Genomic DNA, 26,373 nt, shown 5'->3' on the forward strand with positions numbered 1-26,373 from the left:
AGTTTTGGAATGAGGAGATCTTATTACTGCATTTTTTATATTTTTCCCAGAAGTGCTGGATGCTGGAAGGTCTTAAAGACAAGATCCTGAAATAGATTGATATCAGGTCACATTTGGTGWGGCAGTTCCTATGTCCTCATGTCAATTAACTTAAATAACCAGTATGACTACCAATGCCTTTATCAGATCTTGGAGTTTCATGCTCAGTACAATCTAAGTCAGATATGGAAATTTAGAGTTAAAGCTACAAGAACCATTACTTGTTAAAATATTTGTTGCTCTGGCACAGTCCTCAACTGGGCTGAGGTAATTTGGATTTTGTAAGTCGTTGCAGGCCATGACACTTCACAGCAGAGCTATTTCTGGCTCTCGCTTTTCAGCCAGAAATGTAAAATGTGTTAAACTTTGCATTCTGATGTTTCTTAGCTTTATATCTTCTTTAGTACTTTCTTCTTGCATTTCTTCATGAATTCACTACCTCCACCTCTGCTGTGCTTCTCCACTGGTGTACCCAGTCCTTTCAACACCKCTGCTGGGCAGGCTGGGCTGTCTCAACTGGGTTCAGCAACTGATATTTCCTCTGTGTGCTCTTTGAAATATTACACTGATAAAATTCTAGGAACAGCCATCCTGGGGCAGACTAACAGGCAAGCACACACGGTGCTTCTGCATGCTGCACTCCCAGCCTGCAAACACTGACAGCTCAGGAACAGCCTGAACTTGGCTTGACTGATATTTTTATACATGCAGTGCATTTCTTCTTCTTAAACTAATCCATACAACACCTGAATCAATGTCAAGTTTTACTGTCYATGGCATCCTTTGGCAAGGAGCTCAACAGATCACCAAAGCACCCCTAAGGGCTCCTGTCTTTGTTTTGTTCTGAGCTAGGTCTTGATTTCATTAGATTTAGTTCCCAAAATGTCCCTATTGGGAGGGAGAATAAAGGAACCTGATTCTCTTTCACCCACTCCAGCTTGCCAATGATTACACAGACTTCTGGTCCTTGCCAGCCCAAACCATTTCTTTCACAGAGTGAAGGCTCCCAGCTTCCTTAGTTGGTCTTGATACAGAAGCTGCTCCACACTTTTCATCATTTTTATTGTCCCTTTCCGACCCTCTTCCAGTTTTACATTCTCTCTGAGATGTCCCACTTCTGGTCTAAAATAAGACATAAACCAGGTTTCACTTTCTCCATTTCACAGTGGTGTCCATGAGGTCATGTGGCAAAATAAAAGTGGGAAGAGAAAAGAAATTCACGTACAGAAACAGGCTGGTGTTACCTGCCTGCTTTGGGAGCCAGCAGCATCCTGTCCTGTGCAACTGGGATGTGTTTTTATTTTCTTTCCTTCTTTTCTTTTCCTTCCAGAGACTAAAGGAAGGAGAGGAGATCAGCCTAGACAGGGAATAGCGGACTTTTTCAAAAGATTTTTTGTTGTGTCAGGACAATATTTCTTTTTTCCCAGGAGCTGGAGAGGCAGATGCCAAATGGCCTTGTGGTATTAATGATTTCTGAGAGGCTGTGGGATGCTGAGAACTAATGGACAAAACTACTGGAAAATGTAGACAAAAACCCCTCACCAGTCATTCAGGACCTTCTTCCCCAAATTTCATTGACTGTTTCTTTCTATGCTGAATATACTAATTTTTGAGTTTTCCWGTTTGCTTAGCCATCTTTATGCTTTGTCACAAAATATCATCCCTCTGACAAACAGCATGAAATTGGTGAAATTGCTTGGGTAAGAATGAGAAACTTTGTTGRAAAAATGYACAAATAAGAACWTYTKTTMTTTCCTTTGACATTTGAGTRTATCAAGACATGAAGACTGGGAAARACTAATTTGTATRGAACAAGAATAAGAATTCTAAWGCYATCCAAAACTTGGAACTTYYRAAAGCCTTTTTACTCTGTTGCTTACAAGAAAGAACAAAGCCTGAATAAACTCAGTGCCAGCATATTCATAATTTATCTTTCAGAAAATGCACTCAAAGGCAAGACATTTGAGGATGAGATGGTTTATCTGTTGTGATCTCGCATCACAAGTCATCCTCTGGTTTCATTCTATCTCTTTTTATAACACAGCTGAGTATTAGATCTCACACAGTTTCCCACTTCCTAAGGCACCTCAACCTAACCTACTATTACACATCTGAGTTACAGAATTTCAGATGATTATCCAAGAGTCTCACAGCAAAACAAAAAATATCCACAAGAAAGCAAACAGAACAGCTGCTCTAAATGTGCCCTATTCTCAACAGATGAACAGAGGTGGAAGAATATTCTTTTCACCGTGCAGTTTGTWGGAGCAGATCTCCAGTTCTGTTTCTCCCCAAAAGAAACCTCCAAAATGCCTCTTCCTCACCCCAGCAGCTTCATTTTCCTGCTCCGTTGGCTTTGTGACAGCGGATGCTGCCAAGCTTTGGCAATTTGGCACTCAGAGCCTTTCCTTTCTGATATCACCTGGCACAACGAGGCCCCACAAGGAATACCCATGGCACCTGCTGGAGTGGGCCCAGAGGAGGACACAGAGCTGGGGAAGGGTCTGGAGAACGAGAACAACGGAGGGAGCTGGGGATGAAAATAAAGGAGGCTCAGGGATGACCTTATCACTCTGTGCAACTCCCTGAAAGGAGGCGGTGGCCAGGTGGGGTCAGGCTCTGCTCCCACACAACAGCGACAGAACGAGAGCACATCCTCTTAAACTGTACCAGGAGMGGTTCGGGATGGACATCAGGAGGAATTTGTTCACAAAAGGAGTGATTTGGCATTGGAACGGGCTGTCCAGGGAGCATCATCCCATCCCTGGAGGTGTTTGAGGAGAGACTGGATGTGGCACTGAGCGCCATGGTCTAGTTGGCAAGGCGATGTTCGGTCATAGGTTGGACTCAATGATATCAGGTGTTTGCCAGCCTCACTGATTCTGAGTAATAAACCCCGGCAATGGCTTGTGACACAAGATCCCAGCGACGCCGCTACGAACGCCAGCAATCCCTCAAAGGCCCGCGGTCCGGGGAGGGGCGGCCCGGGGTGGGGCCTGGCAGCCCCAAGGACTACAACTCCCAGAGTGCCCCGCGGCGGCGGCGCTGCGCGCGGCGGGCGCGCGGAGGCTGCCGGGGGCCGGGCCGTGCGCGGGGGCCGGCGCCGATGGCGGCAGGCGCAGGGGGCGGCTGAGGGAGCCGCCGGTGCCCGTCGTGTCCATCCGCTGCCGACGCCTCGCCCGCCGCGTCCCTCCTCTCGCCGCTATGGAGGCCCTGATCCCCGTCATCAACAAGCTGCAGGACGTGTTCAACACGGTGGGGGCCGACATCATCCAGCTGCCGCAGATCGTGGTGGTGGGCACGCAGGTGAGGCGGGCCGGGCCGGGGGCGCGGGCGTTCACCGCCCTGAGGGCAAAGTCGGGGCGTCCATCGCGCTTCGGCCGCTGCAGACCCGCGGCTGCCTCCGCCAAGGACACGGGGGGACGGGACGGGCGGGGCGGGCGGGACGCCCTCGGTGGCCGCGTCCCCCCCGCRATCCCTCCCCGGCTCCGCTGCCTCACCCCGGCTGCACCGGGAGCGCCTCGTGTGCCGCCCGCCCGCCCTTCCTTTGGCGCTGCTGCGTAGCGATTCCAGCCGCCGAGAAGCTCCGCAGGGCTGCGGGGAGGGCCCGCGTCCCGGTCTCCCGTGGCTCCGGCCCCCCACACCGGGGGTGCGGGAGGCGTCGGGGGACCCGTGGACCGGCAGCCGCCCCGGTGCGTCAGCGTGACCGCCATCGCTGCTCCGTCCTTGGCKTCCCTTCTTCGGCAGCGGCTGTGCAGCGAGGGCTGGATAAAAGGGATGTGGTAGCGGAATCTTGCAGGCGTGGATCGTTTTCCTTTCCCCCGAGTTCTCGTGCCGTTTGGACTCTTTGTCTTAGCYGGTGATGGGGAGTGAAGGTGAAGAGGCCAGGCCAGCGACTGTTGGCTGCAACAGTTGCAACACGTGCGTGTGAGCCCGGTAATGCTCGTGGGCACGAAGATAGCTCAGACCCTTTCATATCTCTTCAAATGGGATGCTGCTCTTCAGCAGAACTTTTGGCAGCTGAACATGCCGGACCAGAACAGCAGTCATAAGGGAGTAGAAAATGAAGCGTTAAASAGAAGTAAAACTTGAGGCTAATGGATCTCTGGTTTTGTTCCTGTGAAATTGATGTATCTATTGAGTGTGCTATGCGCTTTGACAATAGCTTGCCTTCCAATGCCAACTGCTCTGCACTCAGGATTTTCATTGAATGACTTAAAACACAAGCTGTGTGTTGAAAGCTTGCACGTTGTAGAGGCATGGAATAGATTTGCTCAGAGCCAGCTACAGTGTCAGAATGGTTGTTAGGCCATCACCAGTCATTCACTTTTCCCAATATACATCAGATACATTTCACTGAATTTATATTAGCCACTTTATAAAGCAGATCTGGAATAATTGAGTAGGGTGGGAGAGACTGGTAAGTTGTGTTGGGCATTTGCTGGTTTTGTGTCTGAGAGGAGTTGATTGCCTCATAAAGACATTTCATCTTTACATTAGAAATTATACAAGCAAACTGTACATATGTATACAAGCAAGCCAAATTTCTTTTGGGCTTTTTTGGTCTTGTGTTTCATTTTAGATCTGCAGCAGAAAGTGCAATGCAGAGGCATTTTTCTATGTAAGATTAAAAAAGTACTTATTTCAGTTTCACATTATGAAATATATTGAAATGGCATTTTTAACAAAATACTTTTAAACAACTCTGTCCCAGTTACCTTTTCCAAGGTGTAAATACTTTCCATAAGTAAGTACTGAGAGTTAAGACCGTATTGACATGTGTTTGACTTCATAGTCTACCCATCAGTATCAATATCTATTCAGTGTTGTATTCAGGATATTCATAAACTCCCTTGAATTAACATGAAATTTCCTGTCATGCCAAAACAAAGTCCTTATGGGTCCAGAAAAATATATAGCAGAAGTCTAGCAAGCTTTATCTTGATTTTTTTGTTTGTTTGTTTTTGTTTGTTTCATTGATTTTTTTTTGGTTTTTTTTGTTTCTTTTCCGTCAGGAGTATAGGAAGAAATAATTGTCTTTACTGTCATAGTAATTCTGTAGATGGTTATTTTATGCACTTAGTTTTAATTTAAATAAAATTTTATTAACCTATTAATTTGAAGTTAGTTTATTGTAAACCAGATTTCTGGAGATGTTTCAGGTATGGTCTTAGAGCTGATAGTTTTYCTGCTGGTACCTTGCTTCCTCTTTTCTTTTTTAACATGTGTCTTTTAGACAATCTTGTTTCTTGGTGAAGAGCTGTGTGGYCTTTAAGTTYGTTCACACAGTTGATATATTTGTARCCCACTGKCATATGCTGTCTTTGCTGTTTCTTCTTTAAATAATATTCACAGTAAATAGTCTTGAATTTTCACTTCCATTTTCCTTGTAGGAAACAAATGCCAGTTAAAATTTCTGTAATTCTCTGTTGAGTTATGCTTTTTTTCTTCCAATGTGCCAGCTGCTTTTCTTAAATGACCTTTTTACRTATTCAGCAAGGAGAAGAAAAATGCTTTTTAAAGTAGTGTTTTCTGTTTATTTTTCTCACCTGTCCTCTCTCTTCTCTACCCTCGTGTTGTTTTGTGCTTATGTCTTCAGTTCTCATTCTGTGCATTAAGTTAATGCTTCCTTTTCTARAGTGTGTAGAACTAGAAAGTGCTTATAAGCCTTAATTTCTCTTTGAATATTTTCTGTTTGCCATGTTCCCTTTGCTCCACCTCTGTTGTTTTGGGAATCATTTCCTACTGCCTTTGTGTTTTGAGCAATTGAAATGCCTTAATTTTTGCTCCTTCTAGATACATTTTGTTGCTAATTGCAAAATATTTCTCAGTAAATTTTACATATTTAGGTTGCCTCTTGCACTTCTAGTGGTTTTCCTGCCACTCAGTCATATGAGAATTCCTTTTCATTCTCCCCATAAATATTGTGTGAGTTATTTCTGTATCCTAGTACAGGGTCATTTAAGAAAACTGATAGAACTCAGAGRACACCTTCAGACTGCCAATTTTTCTTCACTGTTTCAGGGTTTTTCTGCCATTCCCAGCTAGGTGTTCTATTTTTTCCCCAATTCTGTATTCCAGTTCCATTTTTAGAACTGTATGACTAAAGAACAAAAAAAATGTGGCCAGGTTAGGAATATAATATGAAAATACTTGTTCAATACTGCTGTAGTACACAGTGTTCTGATTTATACAAATGCTGTATTTGTAAGGGATAGCAAGGTGGTACTGAAGGGTCTGAAATAAACACATTAAAACTATAGTAACMRGAGGCAAGGGGAARGAAAATAGTTWGGTTAATTATGGCCTTTTWATGTCTACACTACAAAAGTRGGTATAAGATTTAAAATAAATTTAAGAAAACCAGTCAGATAACAAAATATTTGCCCTAGAGGTATGTAAATATGTCTTTATTTATGTTTTGGGCCACTAATTCTTGGAATATATTTGGGGTTTTTAGTAGTCATCAACCTAATTCTATCCAAACTTTAGTTGTCAGCTTTCTAGCAATATTCTTCCAATACTGACATTATAAAAGCACCTGGTGGGCTTTATTTGCTCTTGGTAATGTTAATTGAGGYAGAGTCATCATGGTGAAATTGATGTAGCAGCTGATGGAATTCACAAGTGAGATTTTGATATGACCTTTCATCTGTACATTTATAAATTACTTTTGCTGAATCTTCCCTTAATGCCATTTTGGAATTTTAAGTGGGAAGGTGTAGTTTACAGTATTTAATACAGACTTCTGGGATTGGCTTACAGATGAGCATTACATTTATTTCTTGTTTTTACTATTTGGAGYAAGTATCATGTTTGATATTTCAATGCTAAACCACTTTTTGTTTAAGGAGGAAGGTTTTTTGATCTGACATTACAGCCTGAGCACTTGAATATGTATAACTTTATATTCTGGTAAGATAAAGAGTTGGGATGGTAATTTGGCTGTTAGGAGGTTGACAGCAATGGGAAGCTATTGTGTAGTCCTGGATAATGGGATAAGGAGATGAATCCAGTRGATTCTATCAAAGCATCCCATTTGAAAGAGACTGGCATCTTGGTCTGAAACTTGAGGTGCTGTACAGAGCTTCTGTGACTTTCCCTGTCAGGGGAACAGAAATTTAAGCCACTTGGCTCATTCARTGTAGCCTACATTGTGTTGGCAAAAAGCCAGTTTGAGGTGAAGGAAACTCCAGCKTGTACCAAGCAACCAGGAAAACCCCATGCCCAGCCCAGCTATGTCTTCCTCCCACCTTTATTGTTGGATTGTTGGTTTGGTTTCKGTGGGTTTTTGTTTGTTTGTTTTGATTTTTCTTTGCTTTTTTGGTTGTTGTTTTGTCCAAGGGTCTTTTCCTGGCAATTCAAGCAGATCCCAAACCCTGTTTGTATAGGGGATGTAACCAGAGCATGGCTTCCACACTGGCTAGGGACAGTTTCTATTTTCTTCCAAGTGTTTTGTAAACTTCCTGGTTTCATTTGAGTTTTTTTCTTTGTTTTCATATCTGACATTTGCAGTCACTGGTTTTGGGTGTAACTGGGTTTTTTTTTTTGCCATCTTTTGCTTCTGTCAAGTCATGCCCTGACTGTTCTGCTGTTTGTTTCAGACAAGCAGCAAAGTGAGGYTGACATTAATTAGCTATTTACATTTACCAGACATAATATAAATGTTGCTGCTGATAYGATACAGTGCAAACAACATTAGTGTTGTGGTGTTTCATTTCTCTGATGGGCTGCCTGTGTTTCTGAACAGCTGAACTTTTTGGGTCCTGAAGGTTTCTGTGATTGGAAGAATGGCATTTTACTGTGTCCATCTGCAGACTTCATATGAATGAAAATAAAATGATGGATCTAATAACTCAATCCTTCATTTTAGCATTTTATCTATATGGATTTTTAATATGAATGCAGTATTAAACACCATTTAAACGAAGATACTCATTTTATTGTTTGCAAATGCCTGGTTATTTTGGAAGAGTGGAGAGTCTGCACACAATTCAGTTTTAGAAGGATGTGGATAAAAAAGTTTTGTGCTTCTCTTTTTGTTTTGTTGTGGGCTTTGTTTTGTTTTCTCACTAGTTTTGATGCTTTACTGTTCATCTTGTGATTGGCAGTTGTTTTTCTTGGGAAACCTCTATTTTAATTAAACCAGGTGAATCTTGTATATTGTCCAGGGGACACAGTGCAGAGAAAACATTTTTTCAGGAAGGTGAAGGGGGAAGAATATTAGAACAGGCAGCACAGGCGTTTGTTTTTCAGAATCTGGAGAGAAAATGGCTATGTAGTTCTTGCAAAAGWTTTGTTTGTATACTAGCCAGAAGGTTGACTGACTCAGATTTGGGTTTTTTTTTTTTTTTTAAGAATACTGTTGTTTAGAACTTTTTTAATTTGGGTATGCAAATTTGCTTTGTTTTGATTTGCTGTACTGTAAATCATGAATATAGGAGTATACACAGTACTATGTAAGGTCACGATATCTGTCTTGCAAATGTGAATTTTCAAATACCAGAGTTCCATGATGCAACTTAGAGTCTGTACTTGTTTGTACTTAGATGAGGCGTTTTTTCCTAAGTGAATTATTGGAGGGCTTTGGGAATTGATGTACTGAGGAAGAAAACATCTGTATTTGTTGGCTGTATTTGTTGTTTGACAACTGTCTACAGTTAGATATGGTGTAAATACAGGATTTCTAAAGAATTTTGATAGAGCTGTGCCAGTTCTGGCATTCCTTACTTCTTGTATGTAAGTTGTTTTATGTGGAGGTAGTTCCTGTGACTTCGAGTTTCTCCCTGACTTATTCAGGAGAGCTCTTTATTCAGGTAAATGGAGAATGCCCTGCAGGKACAACAGTCTTGCAGTCTGGACAAGATCTTGCATGTGTTTTGCAGCAATGAGCAATGCATTATGCTGGTTTTACTGCTTTCTCAAATTGGGATCAGCCTGTTGTCTCTTATGCATATTTTAGAAATGTAATTTTGTTTCAAACAATGTCTTAAAATAGTTCATTTGGCCTGCTTATAGCTTTAACATTCTTTTCTGATTCGTAAATAAAATGTTTAATTTGTTTGCTGTTTAGAGCCAGCCTAGCTTGGAGCGTTTTAGTTTGAATAGGAAAATTTTGTTGTAATAGTTGTTCCAACCAGTGCAGTTCCCTTGTGGAACTGCTCTGAAATTGCATGTGTACTCACCTTTTATTCCAGAGTAATTCATATTTGCAAAATAAGGAAAGAATAAACATACTGCTGCTCTTTACTTATAGCAGGCTGAACTTTTCCAGGATAGCTACTGCAAATAACTTTTTTTTTAAAGTACCAAATATTTCTGTGGATGAGTTCAGAGCACAAATGCTTTAGCTTGGATTTCTCAATGATAGAATGAAAATTTAGGAAATTGTATCTATRTAATTCCCAAAAGCATGATTTATCAGCAGGACTTTTATACTTTGTATGTGACAGAAACTGCAGAATTGCCACCAGTTCACCTCAGGTGTCAGAGCAGATGTAGTGCTTTCCTTAATTGAKTTCTTCAGGAATTATTATGTCTTATTGAGAAGTCTGTCTTACTTTGAGTTCCTTACTGTCATTCTCCAATGTTTACATTGTTGTGCCACCCCAAAAGTCAGATGGAATTCTGATGTCACTGCCTTGGTTTTCTTGTGCTGTCCTATAGCAAGTCTGTGTTGTGYTGCAGGAGTTCTTTTCATTGTTTTCCCATTGGATGAGATAATAAAAAGAGTTACCAGTTTGTCAAAAGCAGTGAGCTAAGTTTCAACACCTCTTTCAACTAATTTTTGTTTTGGAAGTTTCCCAGTAGTTTATTGGATGTGTTTCCTTAAAAAGGCTTTTTTTTTCTATGGGTGATGTATTGTGCATTGGCTCTACAAAGACATTATGAAGTCTAAAGATAGACAAAGGAAGGCATGAGATTCTTGTAAGATGACTTGAAATTTGTTGCAGCTTATACAAATCCATTATCATTTTAATAATACTTGAAATATGCAACAGTAAACAGTCTAAGCAAGTGACTATAAGAAATCTGATTCTTCTTGGGCATCAGTGAGACTCCAGGTGAGCCTTGTGCTAATTTGCCTTCTCCTTCATGGACTTCATAAGAATAGGAGCAGACTGTGTTTATTTGCTGAGCTGATTGGTGGGACTCAGTGAGCTAAAGCATAGCGAATCACAAGAAATGTGGCATTCCTTTGAGGACAGCCGCATCAGAGCTCAAAACAATAGCAAAAAGTGTGGAGGTCTAAGGAGAGCAGTAGTGAGGGAACTCATGACTCAGCCTCGGCACAGAAGACTCATGCGGGAGGTAGAAACGAGGACAAGCTTGCTCTGGGATATAAAAATACTGCCTGCATATGCAGAGATGGTATTGAGAAAGCCACTGTTACTGAAAGGGGACATCAAAGGCATCAGGAGCGTCCAGCTCTGTATCAGCAGTTAAGGAAAAAGAGAAATGAGGGTAGTGAAGGCTTACTGCTGACTGTGACAGGTGATTCAGAGATAGTGAATATGGGCAAGGCTGAGACACTTGATACTTTCTTTGCCCTGGTCTTCGCCATCATGATCTTCTAGGCCTTTGTCCCTACAGATGGGGTTAAAAGTGGAGAATAATTCAGTGGTGGAATAGGATTGGGTCAGGGTTCTTTTTTTTTGATAATGGAGAAAACATCTTGGTATTCTGTTTGGTGTAGGGTGCAAGTCTTCTGAAATAGGAATGCTAATGAGGATGTGGAAATAGAGTAAGAAAGCCAGTGAAGGAAATGGGATGGGATGAATATGGATGGTTGCTCATAGTGTTGCTTCAACATTTTCAATATGGAGTCCCTTCCATTTGGCTTGTCAACAACCCTAAAGTGTTTTTGCAGGTAACATCTCTGGCTGTTAATGAAGCTGGACAATTATAAAATCATGCACTTGCTGTCTGCTGCTTCTGAATTCTTAAAAACTGTGGTTAGTAATACAGCAGATTGTAACTCACATTTTCTCATTAGAATTAGTGTAATGCATGGAAGCAAATGCCTTTTGATATTTCAGTGCACACACTTGAAATATGCAAGGACAAGTAAAGAAGAAATTAAGGATAGGGAGKCGAAGCAACCTCATGAGGACTGTTAAAAGTAGAGGTGCTGGTTTTTTGGAGTGGATCACAATTCTTACAGCTTGCAGCTTTTTAATTTGGGAGAATAAGTGCGGAATTGTTTCCCAGTGACTGCCCTTCATCCTTGATTGTGAATGTCATCTTCCAATTAATCTAAAACAAAGATGGAGATACTGGTGTTACAGAGGCAGTGAGAAAGCTGATGAGATTTCAACACACTACATTATATATGGTGTAAATAAAATACTGAAGTCCTGTGTATGTCATTTCTTTTTATCTTAGTACCTGTGGGGTAGAGGGTTCTACCATCCACGACATTGAGGTGTTTATYTGTGAGATGGATGATGGTTGACAGAGCAGAGTGTAAAACACTCAGCAATGGAAATTTGACACAAAGGTTAAAGGAGTGACACAAGATGTTCCTATATTGCCCCACTTTATTTTTCTGAGCAATCTCTTGAAAGTTCCTCTAGATATCGCAGTAATACATATTTCAAATTAGGATCAGCTATTAGGCTCCAGAGGGAAAATCTGTCTGATCTTCTATGAAAGGCTAGAGTTTGTTAATGCTTTTCTTGAGACTTCATGGAATGAATTTGTGAATTTCAGTCCATGCTTGAACTTGTGATGAGCATTCCCATGAGATGATAAAACATGTGTGATTGTTCTGCAGACCTAAAAATTCTGTGGTACCTTTGCTTGTCACTTACTCTCTATTTTGTATGAAGGAYTGGCTGAACTGACTTTGTATTCTTAACAGCCCCATATCACTTACTTCCCCCCACTGGCAGAACAAGATCAGCTTTGTGTTTGCTGCCTTCCTCACTGTGTTCCCAGACAATTCTTTGTAATGGATGCTAAAGGAGTCCAGATTAAGAAGTGCGTCATTAGGTAATTGTATTCCAAGAACAGATTGCTCTAGATGGGAATGTAATGCAATTTGAAAGAATTTCCTGATGCACAGAGTACTGTAATGTTTCATTTAGTGTGTTTGCAAAGAATCCAGATTGTTCCTTCTCCATCCAGAGGTAACTGGGAGTGGTGTCAGACACAGTGGTTTATTTCTCTACGTAGCTTGGTGTGCACCTATTTTAGCTTCCTGCAATGCCACTCCTTTGGAAGCACTAATGAGCAGTGGTGTGCAATAGCTTGTCCCATGGATTTGGGTTTCCTGTCCAGATGAGGTTTATGATAAGGACTCCAACTATTTATTACTACCCCTTATGCGCTTGGATTAAATGTTCATGAGAAGCCACTTCATCTAATCTGATCTCTAGCCTTTTGAGACTGAGTGATCACTTCTGCCATGTCTAAGAAATCTTGCTCAAGAGACCACAGAATCACAGAATCATCAAGACTGGAAGAGACCTTCAAGATCATCTAGTCCAACCATCAGCCCAGCATAATCACCCCTAAACCGTATCCCCAAGTGCCACATCCAGATGCCTTTAATGTTCGAAATATTTTTAATAATAGAGACACTGGTCTTTTTTGGTTTTTTGGGTTTTTTTTTTTCATGCAGTAGAGGAACCTTTATCATCTCTCATCTTTCTGGTTAGGCATTTCACTTCYTTTAAGTTTGTCAAAAAGTGGTTTGTTTTTTGTCACAGTGAAGTTTATTTTTTCAGTCTGCAGTATCTGTAATTATTCAGAAGTGGGCCAGAACAGGGGCTCTCTCAGGGAGGCTTGAAGACCTAGTTCCTTTGTTGGGCAGGTTGTTCTTAAGTTACTTTTTGACAAGAGTTCAGTGCCAATGATTTGTTACAAGCTGCTTGCAGGGAAGATGTCCAAAGTTGATTTGGAGAATGACAGTTGAAGATTATTAATTACTTCCTAAGGGGGGGGACTTCTGAAGGAAAATGAAATCTTAATAAGGGGCTATGTTTCCATTTGATCCTGCTGCTTCTTCCTGGTCTTTATAGACCATTGATACTGCTGTCAAATTTGTTTTAGATTTACTTTGAAAGGTGTACATCATCTGCATTGGTTTGTTATTTTCCTATTGAGACAAATGATATTTTTCCTAAAATGTATTGTTTTCTGTGTCATAAAGCATATAGAGTAAAATAATACAATAGAAGAAAGTTTTCATTTGTTGCTGTTTGAACTTTCTAGGAGTTTGGCCTTGTGTTTTAATATTTACTCTGTAGTTCTTTATACAAGTCCTATTTTAATGGTTTATAAAGCTCTCATATAATATGTTCATGTCTTGTTTTACTTCACCAGTAGAAGTGTACGGTCTGCTAGTAATGTGTAGCTTGAACCTCTGATCTATTTTTCATTTTTAGAGGAGTCACCTAATGTCACTAAATGTATGAGATTCAAAGATATTCATCACTGCTTTGATATGTTATGCTCGTTTATATCATTAACTCGGAGTTTCAAATCTGTTATTTCAGGACTGGTAGCTGAGTAGAGGTTACATAATGCACACTCCAGCTGTCAGAAACATCTGTTGGTTTCCTTTTTTTGTTGTTTTGTTTTTTCTTGTTTGTTTTTTTTTAAGAAGAAATTTGTTTGGTAGTTACGTTAATATAGAGACATTTCCTAGATGGTGGCAATGACTGTCAGACAAGGTTTTCCCATGGCATCCSTATGTAGACTTGGAGCTGCAGAAAACTGGAAGAGTTTAATACARTATTATTAAAAAGACAAAATCTTCTCAATCAGACTCTGAGAGTATTGTTTGATATAGCTGGGCCTATTGTTTATTGTCAGTTTTAACATGTTGCTGGTCTGGAGTCACTTTTAAAACCCAGGTGTTCATAGCTGCTTCTTGGACCAATTATGAATTTTATACCAAAGTCCTGCAGAAGAACATTTTGAATGTAGACTCTCAAAGAGTATTTATAATTTCACAGCCTTTAAGTATTTYCCAACTTTTTACTGTTTGTTGTTATGGACACAGATGTTTGCAGTCAATGAAGTTGTAAATACTTAAATATATACATGGAGAGAGAGTGGGATGCCATGAAACAATTTGTTGCTGTGTTTAGGATATAAAACAATGGCTGTATTTACGAAACTGATACAATACATTAAAAAAAAAAAGACAAAAACAAAAAACCCAGCTGAGAAACCGGCCAACCAAAAAAACTGAAACAAAAAAAAAACCCCACCCAATCAAACCTCAAACAGAAAGGAATATAACATTGTAGCAGCCTAATGTACTCAAGTGTACATAGGTGTTTGTATAATGCTGCTGCTTATATTAATACAGCCAGCTCATGTTAACTCTAACGAATAATAACAGAGAGTTAAATTCTGYAGTTTACAAAGTAAATTTTTACTTCAAGATGTTAGAAAATGGCATAGTAGAAGACATAGAATTTCCTTCTGAGCRTTATAGAGGAAAACATTTTTATTTCTAGCAATGTTTGTTGACAGTTTCATATTTGTGGTAGAAAATGTTAAATAGAAGATTAATTTTTYTGAAACCCATTATATGTTTAGTTTAAGAGATAAAAATCATGGGACACTTAAAAACCCTGTAGATAGATATCTGTTATAAGTATCCCAACTACGTTTTCACAGTTACTGGCTTGTAGCAGACTTGTGTCCTTCAGTGCCTGTGCAGTGACACTGCTGTGTCTGCAGGGAGTCTGTCATATGCTCCTTCAGGCTTATAGCAGAGGACAAAACAGAGCATGCTTTGCAGGCTAGATGAAAGCAAACTAAAATCTCACAGCATTTTTATGTTTAARAAGGTAATGTAGCTGTATTCTACTTTTCAGAGCAGTGGAAAAAGTTCTGTGTTGGAAAGTCTTGTGGGGAGGGATCTGCTCCCACGAGGCACTGGAGTTGTCACCCGGAGACCCCTTATTCTGCAGCTGGTGCATGTTTCCCCAGAGGATGGTCGGAAAGGGGCTGGAGATGAAAATGGTAAGTGTGATCCAAGAATGTATTTTGCTTTTTTAGAAAGAGAATTAAAGTTTTCCTTGTTCTTTTAAATAAAAAATCAGTTGTAATCTTAAAACTCAAGTATGCTTTTTAAACTTTACTTGGAAGAAAACACAGCTTTTGTCACATCTGTTTTGTTCGTTTTGCAAATGTCATGAAGTCAGAATCTTTTGGACATTCAAAATATCTTTAATGTTTTAAGCTTTCCCGTTCTTGGGAATTTCTTTTTGAGAAAAATATACCAAAGAAAGCATTTCAGTTATAAAGATAATTATCTGGAGTATACATAGCATGGTTTTCTTGTGTGTGTTTTATGTCCCCTCCTCTTTTGCTGTATAGATAAGGTATTTCATTGAGAGGATGATGAGTGTCAGAGTTCTTAGAAGGAGGTTAGGAAATAGGTAAGTTCTGAATGAAGTGGAAGAAGGAGCAGTGAAAACAAACCTGTAGTAGATTCAAATGGAATTGAATTGACACGTTCTGTAGCTTACAGATGCCACCTTTTTGTGCTGCACTGAGAGACTCCCAAGTGCATCAAGCACAGCACTTTAAATGTTCTGAAGCTSTTTAGTTTGAAGTTTGTCTTCTGTACTGTTTGTAGTTTATCCTTCAGCAGCTCAAGCAAGTGATCTCAGTTGTCCCTTGKGAGTTTCAATACTCATTTTATACCAACTAATGCTCCTGATCTTAGGAAGGAGCAGCAGGGCATATCCACCTTCTGATTGTGAGATAAATCTTAGCTTTTTTATGTAGACAGTAACAACCACATGGGATGTTGTTGGTGTTATAAACTTGTAGTTATAATTGCTAATTCTCATTGTGGTCAATTTTTTCTTAACTTATTTCTAGCAGTAATAAGTCCAAGTCCCAGAAGTTCTTTRCAGTATTTTTTTTTCTTGTAATATTTGTGGCCTTTGGTTTCTGAAGGACCAAAAATCACTAGTATTGTGCTGTTTCCAAGTTTCAGCTTCAGTCTTAACTATTATCACAAGCAGAGAACACAGTTAGGGTTCAATTAGCATGCAAACCATGTGAGGATATGTTGGGATAATTCAGGCTGGAAATAATCTCAGGAGACCTAGTCCAATCTCCTCAAAATAGGGCCAATCAGAACTCTAGACAAGGTTTCTTGGGCTTTTAACCATTTGGGTTTGAAAACCTCCTAGGATGGACAGTTCAGTCACTGGGTAACTTTTTAGAAATGACACATTTAATGTATTTAAATGCAGTTTTACAYTGATTGTATTGTGCAGTGTATCGTTTGTATTTCTTGAACTTCTCAGAATGCTTGGATTCTGAGTTCTGGGGTTAAATATGATTTTGTTCTTCTTTGTAACTTTATGGGTATAAAAGGAGGTTTTATAATTGGAATATTCTGAGTCAAGGCATAACCTTTTTGTTTTAGGTTGCATTTGATTTGGGGATTTGTTGTTTAAATTTAAGATTCACAAGGAATGTTGGGCAAAATTATTATTTATGATGCCCACTTTTATTTTTTGGAGGAAAACAATCAATATGGAAGAGGTACATGTTACAATCTCATCTTGTGTGTCTGAGAGATGTGTAGGTTTATTTGGCAAGAACAGAGAAACCTTCATGATTTACCAGTTGAGTTTGAAATGTCTCTTCTCTCCAAAATTCAGGCAAATCATGTGTAAATGGTCTTGTCACTGCTCTGGTTTAGCCTGTGTTCAGATTGTGATGTTACATCTGAGAAGAGGGGATCAAGTAGCTTGGAAAGAAAAAAGATGACAACCTCTTATCCTAGCTGTGCTGTGTGACATTATAATAAGTGCCATTAGAGGTCTATTTTTAGAGGTAATTTCATTTGTAATGAGGTGGATGTTGAGGTAGGATTGAACATGGATTTGGGTTTTTCCGGAGAGAAATAGTCTTGCAGAAAAGGATTTTATCCAGTTGAGGGATTTCTACTTTACAAGTTGAATATTGAACAATAGAATATCAGTCTTGGCATGACAAGAGTATCAGTCTTGGCATGCTGCTTTCTGAGTGCTGGCATTGAACTCTCTGTAGACACAGATACTTTCATACTTCTCTTTTGACTTCTGTTTTGTGGTTATTGCCTGTGTCCATCCTAATGCTCTAMATATCTCCAGGTATTGTATATTAACACAGGCATTTCGAAATAGCTACTGTTCTGTGGTTCTTAAAAGCTGACGTTTATTCTCTGTTGGAATGTTGGTATCCAGGAAGCTTCCTCATTTTTAACACAAAGCACATTGACTGCTGTGCTATTCACTTAAGGAGGGACAAATGATACCCTTGTACCGTGGTCACTGCARTAAATCAAGAGAGTCAGAAAATACCAGAGATAAATTTTCCATTAAATAGGAAGTTCTGTATTTTTATAACATGATATTTCAGACTGATATGTATGTTCTACAGAGAATGTGTGTAATTTGACATGARGGAAGTGTTCGCATTTTGCTTTTGCTGTTTACTGTTAGCCTCTAGTGATTCAGCACATATGGTGTGTTCAATGTAGTGATACCACACTGTGGTGTTCTCTGATCAAATTGCAAGAGAAGCAGCACTTATCAGAGAACTGGGCCTGGTCTTGTGAATTATTAAATTGGTCTTGCGGTAAAGACCTATTCTGGTAGCTCAGAAATGGAAAATAAGAGAGAACATACCACTGGCCAAGTAGAAAATGCTTATAGTTTTTTTTTCGTTTGTTCCAAGATAGGAAACTGAAGATTGTTCAAATTCTGAACAGACAGAATTGATACAAAACACAGGACTAGTGCAGATCTGTTGCTTGATAAATTATCAGCCCTTTGCTCCCTACTTCAGATAGGAATCTCTTACCCCTAGCTCCCAAACAGTGTGGCCTGCTTCATTGGACTTGGCTTTGTAGAAACACAAAAGAAAAAGAGCTTTCTCTCAAAAGTGCTTGCAATCTAGTTAGGGTCAAAGRTGGAAATAATGGTATAACATATAGAAGGGATTGGAAAATGTGCATGTTTTCTTTACAAGTCACTTTTTTTTTTTAATTGAGAGAAAAAGAGCTAGGAAGGCATGAGGTGATACGACCTGGGGGAAGGAGAGTACAGATAGTCATCTTCGGTGTCCAGGAGCTGTGAAGATATGAACACTAGAAAGCTAGGAAGTTAGTGTTTGGGAAATGTTCTTTATCATGCTTTCAGAATCTTCTGTAAGAAGATTGCTTTATCAGAAATCTTCTGTAATGGTGGCCTTTTACGACTCCCAGCAGCTTCTCTTTGCTCCCAGTGTAAAGGAAGACTGATTTACAAGTTAAATGGGTGATAAATGAAAACCAGAACAGTGAATATAGGCTAATTAGAATACTTTCTCCTTGCCTTGAGCATTGTCACATTTAGAGAAATGCAAATCCTTCCTCCTTTCTTAAAAACTTCTTTCCATTAAATTAGATCTGTTGGGAAGCTTATCTGTAGTTGTTTGCAAGTTAAAATCAATCGCAAGTCAGTGTCTCTGACTTGAGTGTGTCTTTTTAATACTTACTTTAAGAAGCTTATGGATTATACTGAAAAAAAAAGTTATTTATACATAGAATTAAACGTAGTACCTTGCTGCAAATTTCCATGCCACCAGAAAGAGAATAATATAAGACTAAAACAGTGTCTGAGAAGGAAATCATCTCCTGAGGAGGGACATAACTGGAGAGTGCTTGRTCCATATCTTTCACATGTAACAGTGGCAGTGTCTTGCTGTATAYTTTTCTTCCTGGTTTAGGCCTCTCTTTACTCTCTGAGACTCAATTTTTAAGAGAACATGRGCAATACAATTCTGGACATACTGTAGTTTCTTCCTCCATATGCATTTTGCTTTATTTCCTCTGAACAGTAAATAAACTAAACCTTTTAAATAACCTGGAATAAAGGAACGTCTTCATTTTTCAGTTATTTTGGAGACTGCTATGTAACTTTGCCTATTTCCCAACCAAGACCAACAAAAGTTTTTTCCTAATGATGATTTTTTTCATAGCTCATGTGCCTGCAGAACAGTAGGGATGAGAGTTTGGTTTTTAAAAGGTTTTCCTTAACAGATTCAGACCACCAAAATCATATTTCCATTGATGATACACACGCCTTTGACTGAGCAAGACATKAACTCTCCAGATGAGCTAAGCTTTTCAAACAGCTGAGTTGATCATTGCTGTGCTACTTGCATTTTGGACCAAACAGGCATGAACCAAAAATGTCTTCACCACTTTTTTTTGCTTCTTGCATTTTCATGGTGTTTTACAGACATCACATCAAAATTCTTCAACCCTTCAAGGAAAAGTTGTGGAGCTTTTTGTAATGGGATTTCCATACACTGAAAAACCTAAAAGTTGAGAAGGATGGTACTTATATTATCTCTTCTTAAATCTGTCTCAGAGCTGATGTAATTTTTTAATGGAGTCTTAAAAATATTGATGCACAGGATCAGATTTCCTTCCCATACAGTAACACGACTTCCAGTGACATTTAAGATGTTTCTTTACTCTTTCTGGTTCTTGCCATGAGTAAATGACAAGAAACATTTTGCCAGAGAAGTTCAACTTTGTAGAGCCCAATGGTGCTGTTTTCTGTGTTCAGAGAAGAAAATATTGTGAGCTGTTGTAATTAGGTGAATGGCAGTAATAGTTATCATCAAGTAAACTTTGTTTTATAGACTTATCTGATTAATATGCAACATTTATATATGTTTAGTTAAGATCTTATTTCTGTACATATTGTTAATGTTACACACTCATCAAAACTAAAGTAGTATGCACATCTGTCTGCATGCATTTGTGGTCTTTGTAATAGAATCTGGTGCTGAAAATTAATAAAACTATATATTAAATGTGATTAAAAATGTTAAACACCATTCAATGCTGTTTCTCTTTAACTGCAGACCCTGCTACATGGAAAAATCCAAGACACCTTTCTAAAGGTTGCCTTTATCCACTTGCTTTTTCTCCCTACACCTGAAGTGCATGCTTATATACACTAATCACATGCATTTCATGCCACATTATTGTTGATTACACTTTTCCTTTTACACTTCAGCTACTGTGGTGATTATTTTGCTGAGTTTTGTGGTCTGATTGATTTTCAGTTTTCTGACCTTGTTGCAYTAGAATGAGATGAATTTGCTTTTCTTCTGTGCCATTGCTGCTTCATAGAACTTCCTGCACTTTTAATTCCCAAATCCCCCCAAAAAAATCTTTGTTGAGCAGTTTCTTAAATTTCAGCTTAAGTGACAAAAATGTTTTGAAMGATTACTTGATTGTAGATAAACAGTGTGGTGGCCAAGTGGCCAGATTTGTTGTTGACTGTTCTTGTAGAGAGATTGCTGTGTCAGAGAGCACAGGGGAAGTRACCACAAACCAAAAATTGGAAATGGATCTGTCCCCTAATGCTTGAAAACCTAATTGTGAAAGTGTGACTGTCTTGCAGTGTGATTTAAACTACTGCCTGTGCTGCAAAGCAGGAATTGAACAAAACCTTCTTTGCTGTTTCTGGGACTGCTCTTGCAAAGTCCCCAAGTAATTCTGGATTTCAGTGGTGGCTGACAAGAGAGAAGATGTTTGGTCCTTGATAGATTTGGGAAGAGACATCTTCTCCTAAGGCTTCTTTGTTATGCACAATTCTTATGTATTTTCTGTTTGCTTGCTTTTAGTCCCACAGGTTTTTCTAACTTTTTCTTTCAGCTGTACTTTGATCTCACTTGCATGGTAAAAGCRAAGTTGCTAAAAGCTAGCCTTTGTTTTTTTCCAAGTTTTTTAAACTATTGCTAATCATTGTTTTGTTTTCTGTTATAAGCTGATATTTAGTGAACAAGACCATTTCTGAAAGGTTGTAGGATAGGTGATTGGCTCAGTCACAGGTAGGAAGGCGGACCTTGTGTGAGACAAATTGGACATAGTAATGCGATATAATGTTTCAATTGACAGTATCATCAATCTGTACTCAGCTATTTAACATCTAACTGTAGAAAGCTAACTAATTTTTCTTYTGCTRCTTTAAAAGAAAATCATGTAGTTTTCAATGAACAGGCCTTGGATAAATGTTGTTGAAACATCTGCTTCATCATTCTCATGTATCAATTTTTGTTTTCAGAGGTAGATGCTGCAGAATGGGGTAAATTTCTTCACACCAAAAATAAGGTATGTTTCTTCTGATGGTGTAGTAACAGTGTTGTAAATATKTTAACATACATTTACTTAATTCTACTATTTCTTCCCTTGACTTTTCTGAAAAAGAGATGATTATTGGCATTATTATGCCTGCTGTACTATATGGCAGAACATTGAGGATTTTGTGTTTTATTTTTTATGAGTAGAAAACCTTTGAGAACATAAAATGTCTGTTGTGTGGGTCATTGGTTCTGCTGAGTTATTTATCTTGGTCTTTCTTGGGTTATTTTGTTGAATATTCTGTTTTGTGCATTGGCATAATTAGAATGGCCGTCACAAAGACAAAGATAGGTGTGATCACAAGTCATTTYTGTCCACTGAAGAATTGGCTACCGCAGGGGTTTATTAGAAAGAAGGAAGAGCCTCATGTGTGTCARGGTCAAGGAGCACAAACTGTCATGACCTAGCACTTCATTAAGAGAGTCAAAGCTTAATTCTTTGCTTGAAGAAAGTAATATTTCTGTTGGCAGATAAATTGTATAAATGTTTGTTACTTTAAACTGATTTCCTCACGTTCTAGGCAGTGCTAGAAATTGAAGGAAAGCTAGAGAAGGCACCAGTGCAAGGGTAGCTCTGTGCTAACTTACTTTGCATTGTTGGAAACATAACAGTTTTTACAAGAGTGGAAAAATTTGAAAATGGAACTCTGCCCTTTGTCCTCTTCAAGACKAGAAGAGGTTTAGGCTACATGTTGTTGATTAACTTCAAAGGATTACAGCTGGATTCAAAATGGAACTAAGTGTTTGAAATTCTCTTTAGGTGGACATGAATTAATAACTTGTGGCGTTGGTGGGTTATAAGTGCTAATAACTGCCATCTCACAAATTAGTCAACAGATTAAATGCCAGTTTCTGTAATTTTTATCACTGATGATTGCTGTTAGCATCAGCATACACCTTAAAGGCTAACAGTAATTCTTCTTTTTTCTTATTCTGTAGACTTAGAGTATTTTTCACCAACCCTTGGAGAAGTGAACAGTATTTTGCAATTAAGTAAGTGAATGCTGTCTTYGATTGTGAAATATTTTTTTTCTTTCTTACCTCAGATCTATACAGATTTTGATGAAATTCGTCAGGAAATAGAAAATGAAACTGAGAGGATTTCAGGAAACAATAAGGTAAAGCTTGCATTGTCCATCTTTGTCTTGCTATTGATTCTCTTGCTGCWTAAACCTTTCTTAAACAGTTTTGGCAGCTAGGAGTGAAAAGCATCTAACTGTTCTGATGAATAATGCAGCAATGCTGCATTCTGTCTTGATATTTTTTCACTGTGTTCATGACATAAATGACTTCAGCTAAAAGAATTGTTACTTTAATTTAAGGTGCTGTAATAAAAGTGCAAAAAAAGAATTTTGAGTTAAACTTGCTTTCATTTTTCCACATACATGACTTTATGTGTAATTACAAAATTGGGTGCTGCAAAAGACGAAATAATTGGTTGACAGATGTGTTTGGCTTTTTTCCCTTGCTGTGTGTTTTAAAGTATATGGTGAAAGAAAAGTCTTTCTAGTAACGAAATTACAGCCTTTGGATTTTTAAATGATGTATTTAAATAACCCAGGGCAGTAATTATTGCTTCTCATTGATGTGTTTCTAGGGGATCAGTCCTGAACCGATTCATCTTAAGATTTTTTCATCTAATGTTGTAAATCTGACTCTTGTGGACTTACCAGGAATGACAAAGGTGAGATACAGAATTCTCCTGTTCTGACTCAGTGTGAAGAGTRTATTGTTGAACAAGGTGTGCCTGTTCACTGTTTGCCATTGTTCTGTGTTGTTAGACAAATGCCTGTTCTCATGTCAAGTAGTATTGCATAAATTGGATATATCACTGTCCTCTGATGTAAGATTGGAGTTTCTGATGCTCTTTGATATAAGAGGTAGATTTGCTTATATTTCTYCTCTTCTTACATATAACTGATGGTAAATATGTGGGCTGCATATTCCTTTTCCTAGAAGAGGTAGCACTCCAGGTCTCAGAGATGTACCTGCAGATAGACGAGTATTTGCAACTTGGAAAACATTTTCCACATTGCTTCTCCAGGAGTTGGTATGAGGATTTTATGTAAAGAGGCTGTTTAAAGTGAGGATACCCCAGAAGAAATGTTCAGATTCTGTTTGTTCAGGTTACACATGAATGATTTTCTGAGACATGAAGATGGCAAGATGATTCTTTCCCTGCCCATGTACACTTACACACCCCAGTCTGCCAGCTGGGCAGGTGGTTCTTGGACACCAAGCCTCATGCAGGCATAAACACACAGTTTTGAACAGTCCCATATTGTTTTTTTTCTCTAGGTGCCTGTTGGTGATCAGCCTAAAGACATTGAACTTCAGATAAGAGAGCTCATCCTTCAGTTCATCAGCAATCCCAATTCGATTATCCTGGCAGTCACGGCYGCCAACACAGACATGGCCACTTCTGAAGCACTGAAAATAGCTCGGGAGGTGGATCCAGATGGTGAGCACCAAGTCAAACCGGATGCTGGAATTCCACTTCTTTTAAAACTAAATCTGAACTTAAAACTGAAGTTGTTTGGGTGAAATACAGTAAGAAAAGCAAATGGCACCACATTTCCTAGAAAATACGATTTTTATATTTGCTTAAAGACTTCTTGCTGCAGTCTCTGCAATGGAAGAGAATGCTGGGATGAATTAATAACTGATAGATTTCTGCTTGCCAGCAGGCCAAGTAATTATTCTAGTAGTCATGGAGTCACTTGTATTTCCACAGCAGCAAAATGGTATTGGGGGTTTCAGAGTTCTAGTAGTTTGCAGTGGTCTGTTAGGGCAATTTCATGCTCTATTGTCCAATTTTGTTTCTCTTACTAGAGAAAATATGCCACCCTGCAGCTCATAATAGACTGTCTGTTTGTTTAGTGGCTTTTAGTAAGGGTAAGATTAATATATACTGTCAGTRTCCATTTTGGTGCCCTGTATTTATGTGGGAGAACTGACTGATTTAATGTAAAAAGAAGATTATTATTTTGTGTTTACCTAAGGACTTTGAAACAGATCTGAAGCTCCTGGCTGCCTGCTTCTTGCTTTTTCAAAGTGCTGTTGGTACCATTGGCTAACAAATGGCACTCTGTGATTTGAAAAAACATGGATTAATATACTTGGAAAATAGGTGTAGGGAAATGAGGCTGAAATTTAGTGTTGGTATGCTTTACCCTTAAACATTTTTTCCCATGAAGTGTAATACTTCTTGATTGTTTTCAAACTCCACATCTGCTTTGGCTTGTCTTCCACAAAACCTTGAGAAAAAACCTCTTCTGGTAGTCTGCTCAGTTAAGCGGTCCTGGTTCAAGATAGCAGACCCCTTTTATTTTTCCCCTGTGAAAATGATTGACAGTGTGTTTTGGATCACTTCCCAAAAATCTGAAACTTAAAGGTCTAGCATGGCAGATCATGTTGCAGCTCTCCAGGAGTAATGCTGTGTAATGCAAACCTAAAGCACTAAAGTAGGTATGTTCACATCAGTTTCAAGACCCCAAAAACCTACTGATTTCACTGATGTGCTGATTTTTTTTGTTAGACTCAAAAAATGTGTTATATTTTAAAGAAAAAATTCTTGGCATATTCTTTTTTCAGATCAAGAGCTCAGGAAATATTAAGATCCCAGACAAATCCTGTGCATGTTAGCTTACTGGTTTAGATGGGCAGTATTTACTTATTTAATTAATTTAGTCACTAATTCTCCACTTTGCTGAATTATGAGTTTTAGTTACTCTGATCAAATCAGAACATCCCTGTGAGTGTTTTCCTTTTGGTAGGTCGAAGAACCCTTGCTGTTATCACAAAGCTGGATCTCATGGATGCTGGCACTGATGCTATGGATGTGCTCATGGGAAGAGTGATTCCAGTCAAACTTGGCATCATTGGAGTAGTGAATAGGTCTGTGTGGGCACATTGGTGCTATTTTAAAACTGTGTTAATATCAAGTAATGCTTTCTGCTTTTTTAGTCATGGATATAGTTTTAAGAATAAGGTGACGATGTGGAAATAAACTTCTGAATAAGTAAGTGAGGAGCTTGTTGCTCACTTCTCAAAAGCCTTTGTTCTTCCACTRCAACTGCCAATGTAGAGAGAAGTAGAGACACTCCTAAAAGAGCTRTAGTCTCACCACTTCTGCTGTTGTCCTTCAGTTTGAGGGGTGCTTCTAACAGCTGTTCACATTAGCTCTGATCCAGCACAGGCCCTGTATATATTCATCCTAACTGGATATGGCTATGGTATTGTTTGCTGTATTTTTTACATTACTTGGGTCAAATCTCATGTAGTTTTGATAAAAACATTGCTTAGTCTGTGTACAGTTGCTACCAATACTGATTAGTTGACTGTGCTCCATGGAGCAACAAATAAAAGCTTTTAAAGTCTAAGGAAGGTGAGTTAACTGTATAAAGCAAAAACCAGTTGTTAAATGTTCTGWCCAGAAAAGCAGAAGTGTGAATTATTTTTACTTTGCATCCATTAATTAGTGTGTAACTCTGCCTTTTACCTTCAGGAGCCAGTTGGATATTAACAATAAGAAGAGTGTGGCTGATTCCATTCGTGATGAGTATGGTTTTCTTCAAAAGAAGTACCCTTCCCTCGCCAACCGAAATGGAACCAAGTACCTTGCAAGAACACTGAACAGGTATTACTTTAAGATATCAACTGATGTGTTAGACATATGTGCAGACCTTTCTTTTTACCCTTAGTTTGTTTCTCTTTTGGTGCTGTACAGTAATGCATTAAGGAAAACTGGTTCCCAATTCTGGTTCTCCCTGGTTCTGAATTTACTGTAATTTTCCCAAGTAAATGCTTTCCTTTGGTGATTATTTTTTGTCTCTTCTCTGCTTTGATGGGGATGATAAAGTGAAACTTTTCCTCCCTTCTAATGAGGGACTGTTTTCTATTTTTAGACTGCTGATGCATCATATCAGGGATTGCTTGCCAGAACTGAAAACCAGAATTAATGTTTTAGCTGCTCAGTACCAGTCTCTACTGAACAGCTATGGGGAACCTGTWGAAGACAAAAGTGCTACTTTATTGCAGCTTATTACCAAATTTGCCACAGAATATTGTAACACCATTGAAGGAACRGCAAAATACATAGAAACTTCAGAGTTGTAAGTACAAATGTTTCCTTGTAATATTGACTAAGTGGTTAGCTTTACC

General features: G+C 38.8%; 1 protein-coding gene across 2 annotated transcripts in view; it reads left to right on the plus strand.

Moving 5' to 3' along the window:
• Positions 1–3,118: 3,118 nt before the first annotated feature.
• DNM1L (dynamin 1 like) overlaps positions 3,119–26,373 on the plus strand; it is a 34,875-nt gene continuing 11,620 nt past the window's right edge. For both annotated transcript variants that reach the window (XM_057381760.1, XM_057381761.1), the window contains exons 1-9: positions 3,119–3,345; positions 14,877–15,024; positions 21,135–21,181; positions 22,257–22,328; positions 22,808–22,894; positions 23,509–23,671; positions 24,987–25,107; positions 25,718–25,849; positions 26,118–26,324. In XM_057381760.1, the coding sequence (XP_057237743.1) occupies positions 3,244–3,345; positions 14,877–15,024; positions 21,135–21,181; positions 22,257–22,328; positions 22,808–22,894; positions 23,509–23,671; positions 24,987–25,107; positions 25,718–25,849; positions 26,118–26,324 (1,079 nt within the window). In that variant the 5' untranslated portion in view covers positions 3,119–3,243. The remainder of the gene's footprint in view (positions 3,346–14,876; positions 15,025–21,134; positions 21,182–22,256; positions 22,329–22,807; positions 22,895–23,508; positions 23,672–24,986; positions 25,108–25,717; positions 25,850–26,117; positions 26,325–26,373) is intronic.

The sequence above is a fragment of the Malurus melanocephalus genome, unplaced genomic scaffold (genome assembly GCF_030028575.1).
Source record: "Malurus melanocephalus ecotype Western Australia unplaced genomic scaffold, MMel_1.1 scaffold_526, whole genome shotgun sequence".
In the NCBI taxonomy this organism is placed as follows: Eukaryota; Metazoa; Chordata; class Aves; order Passeriformes; family Maluridae; genus Malurus; species Malurus melanocephalus.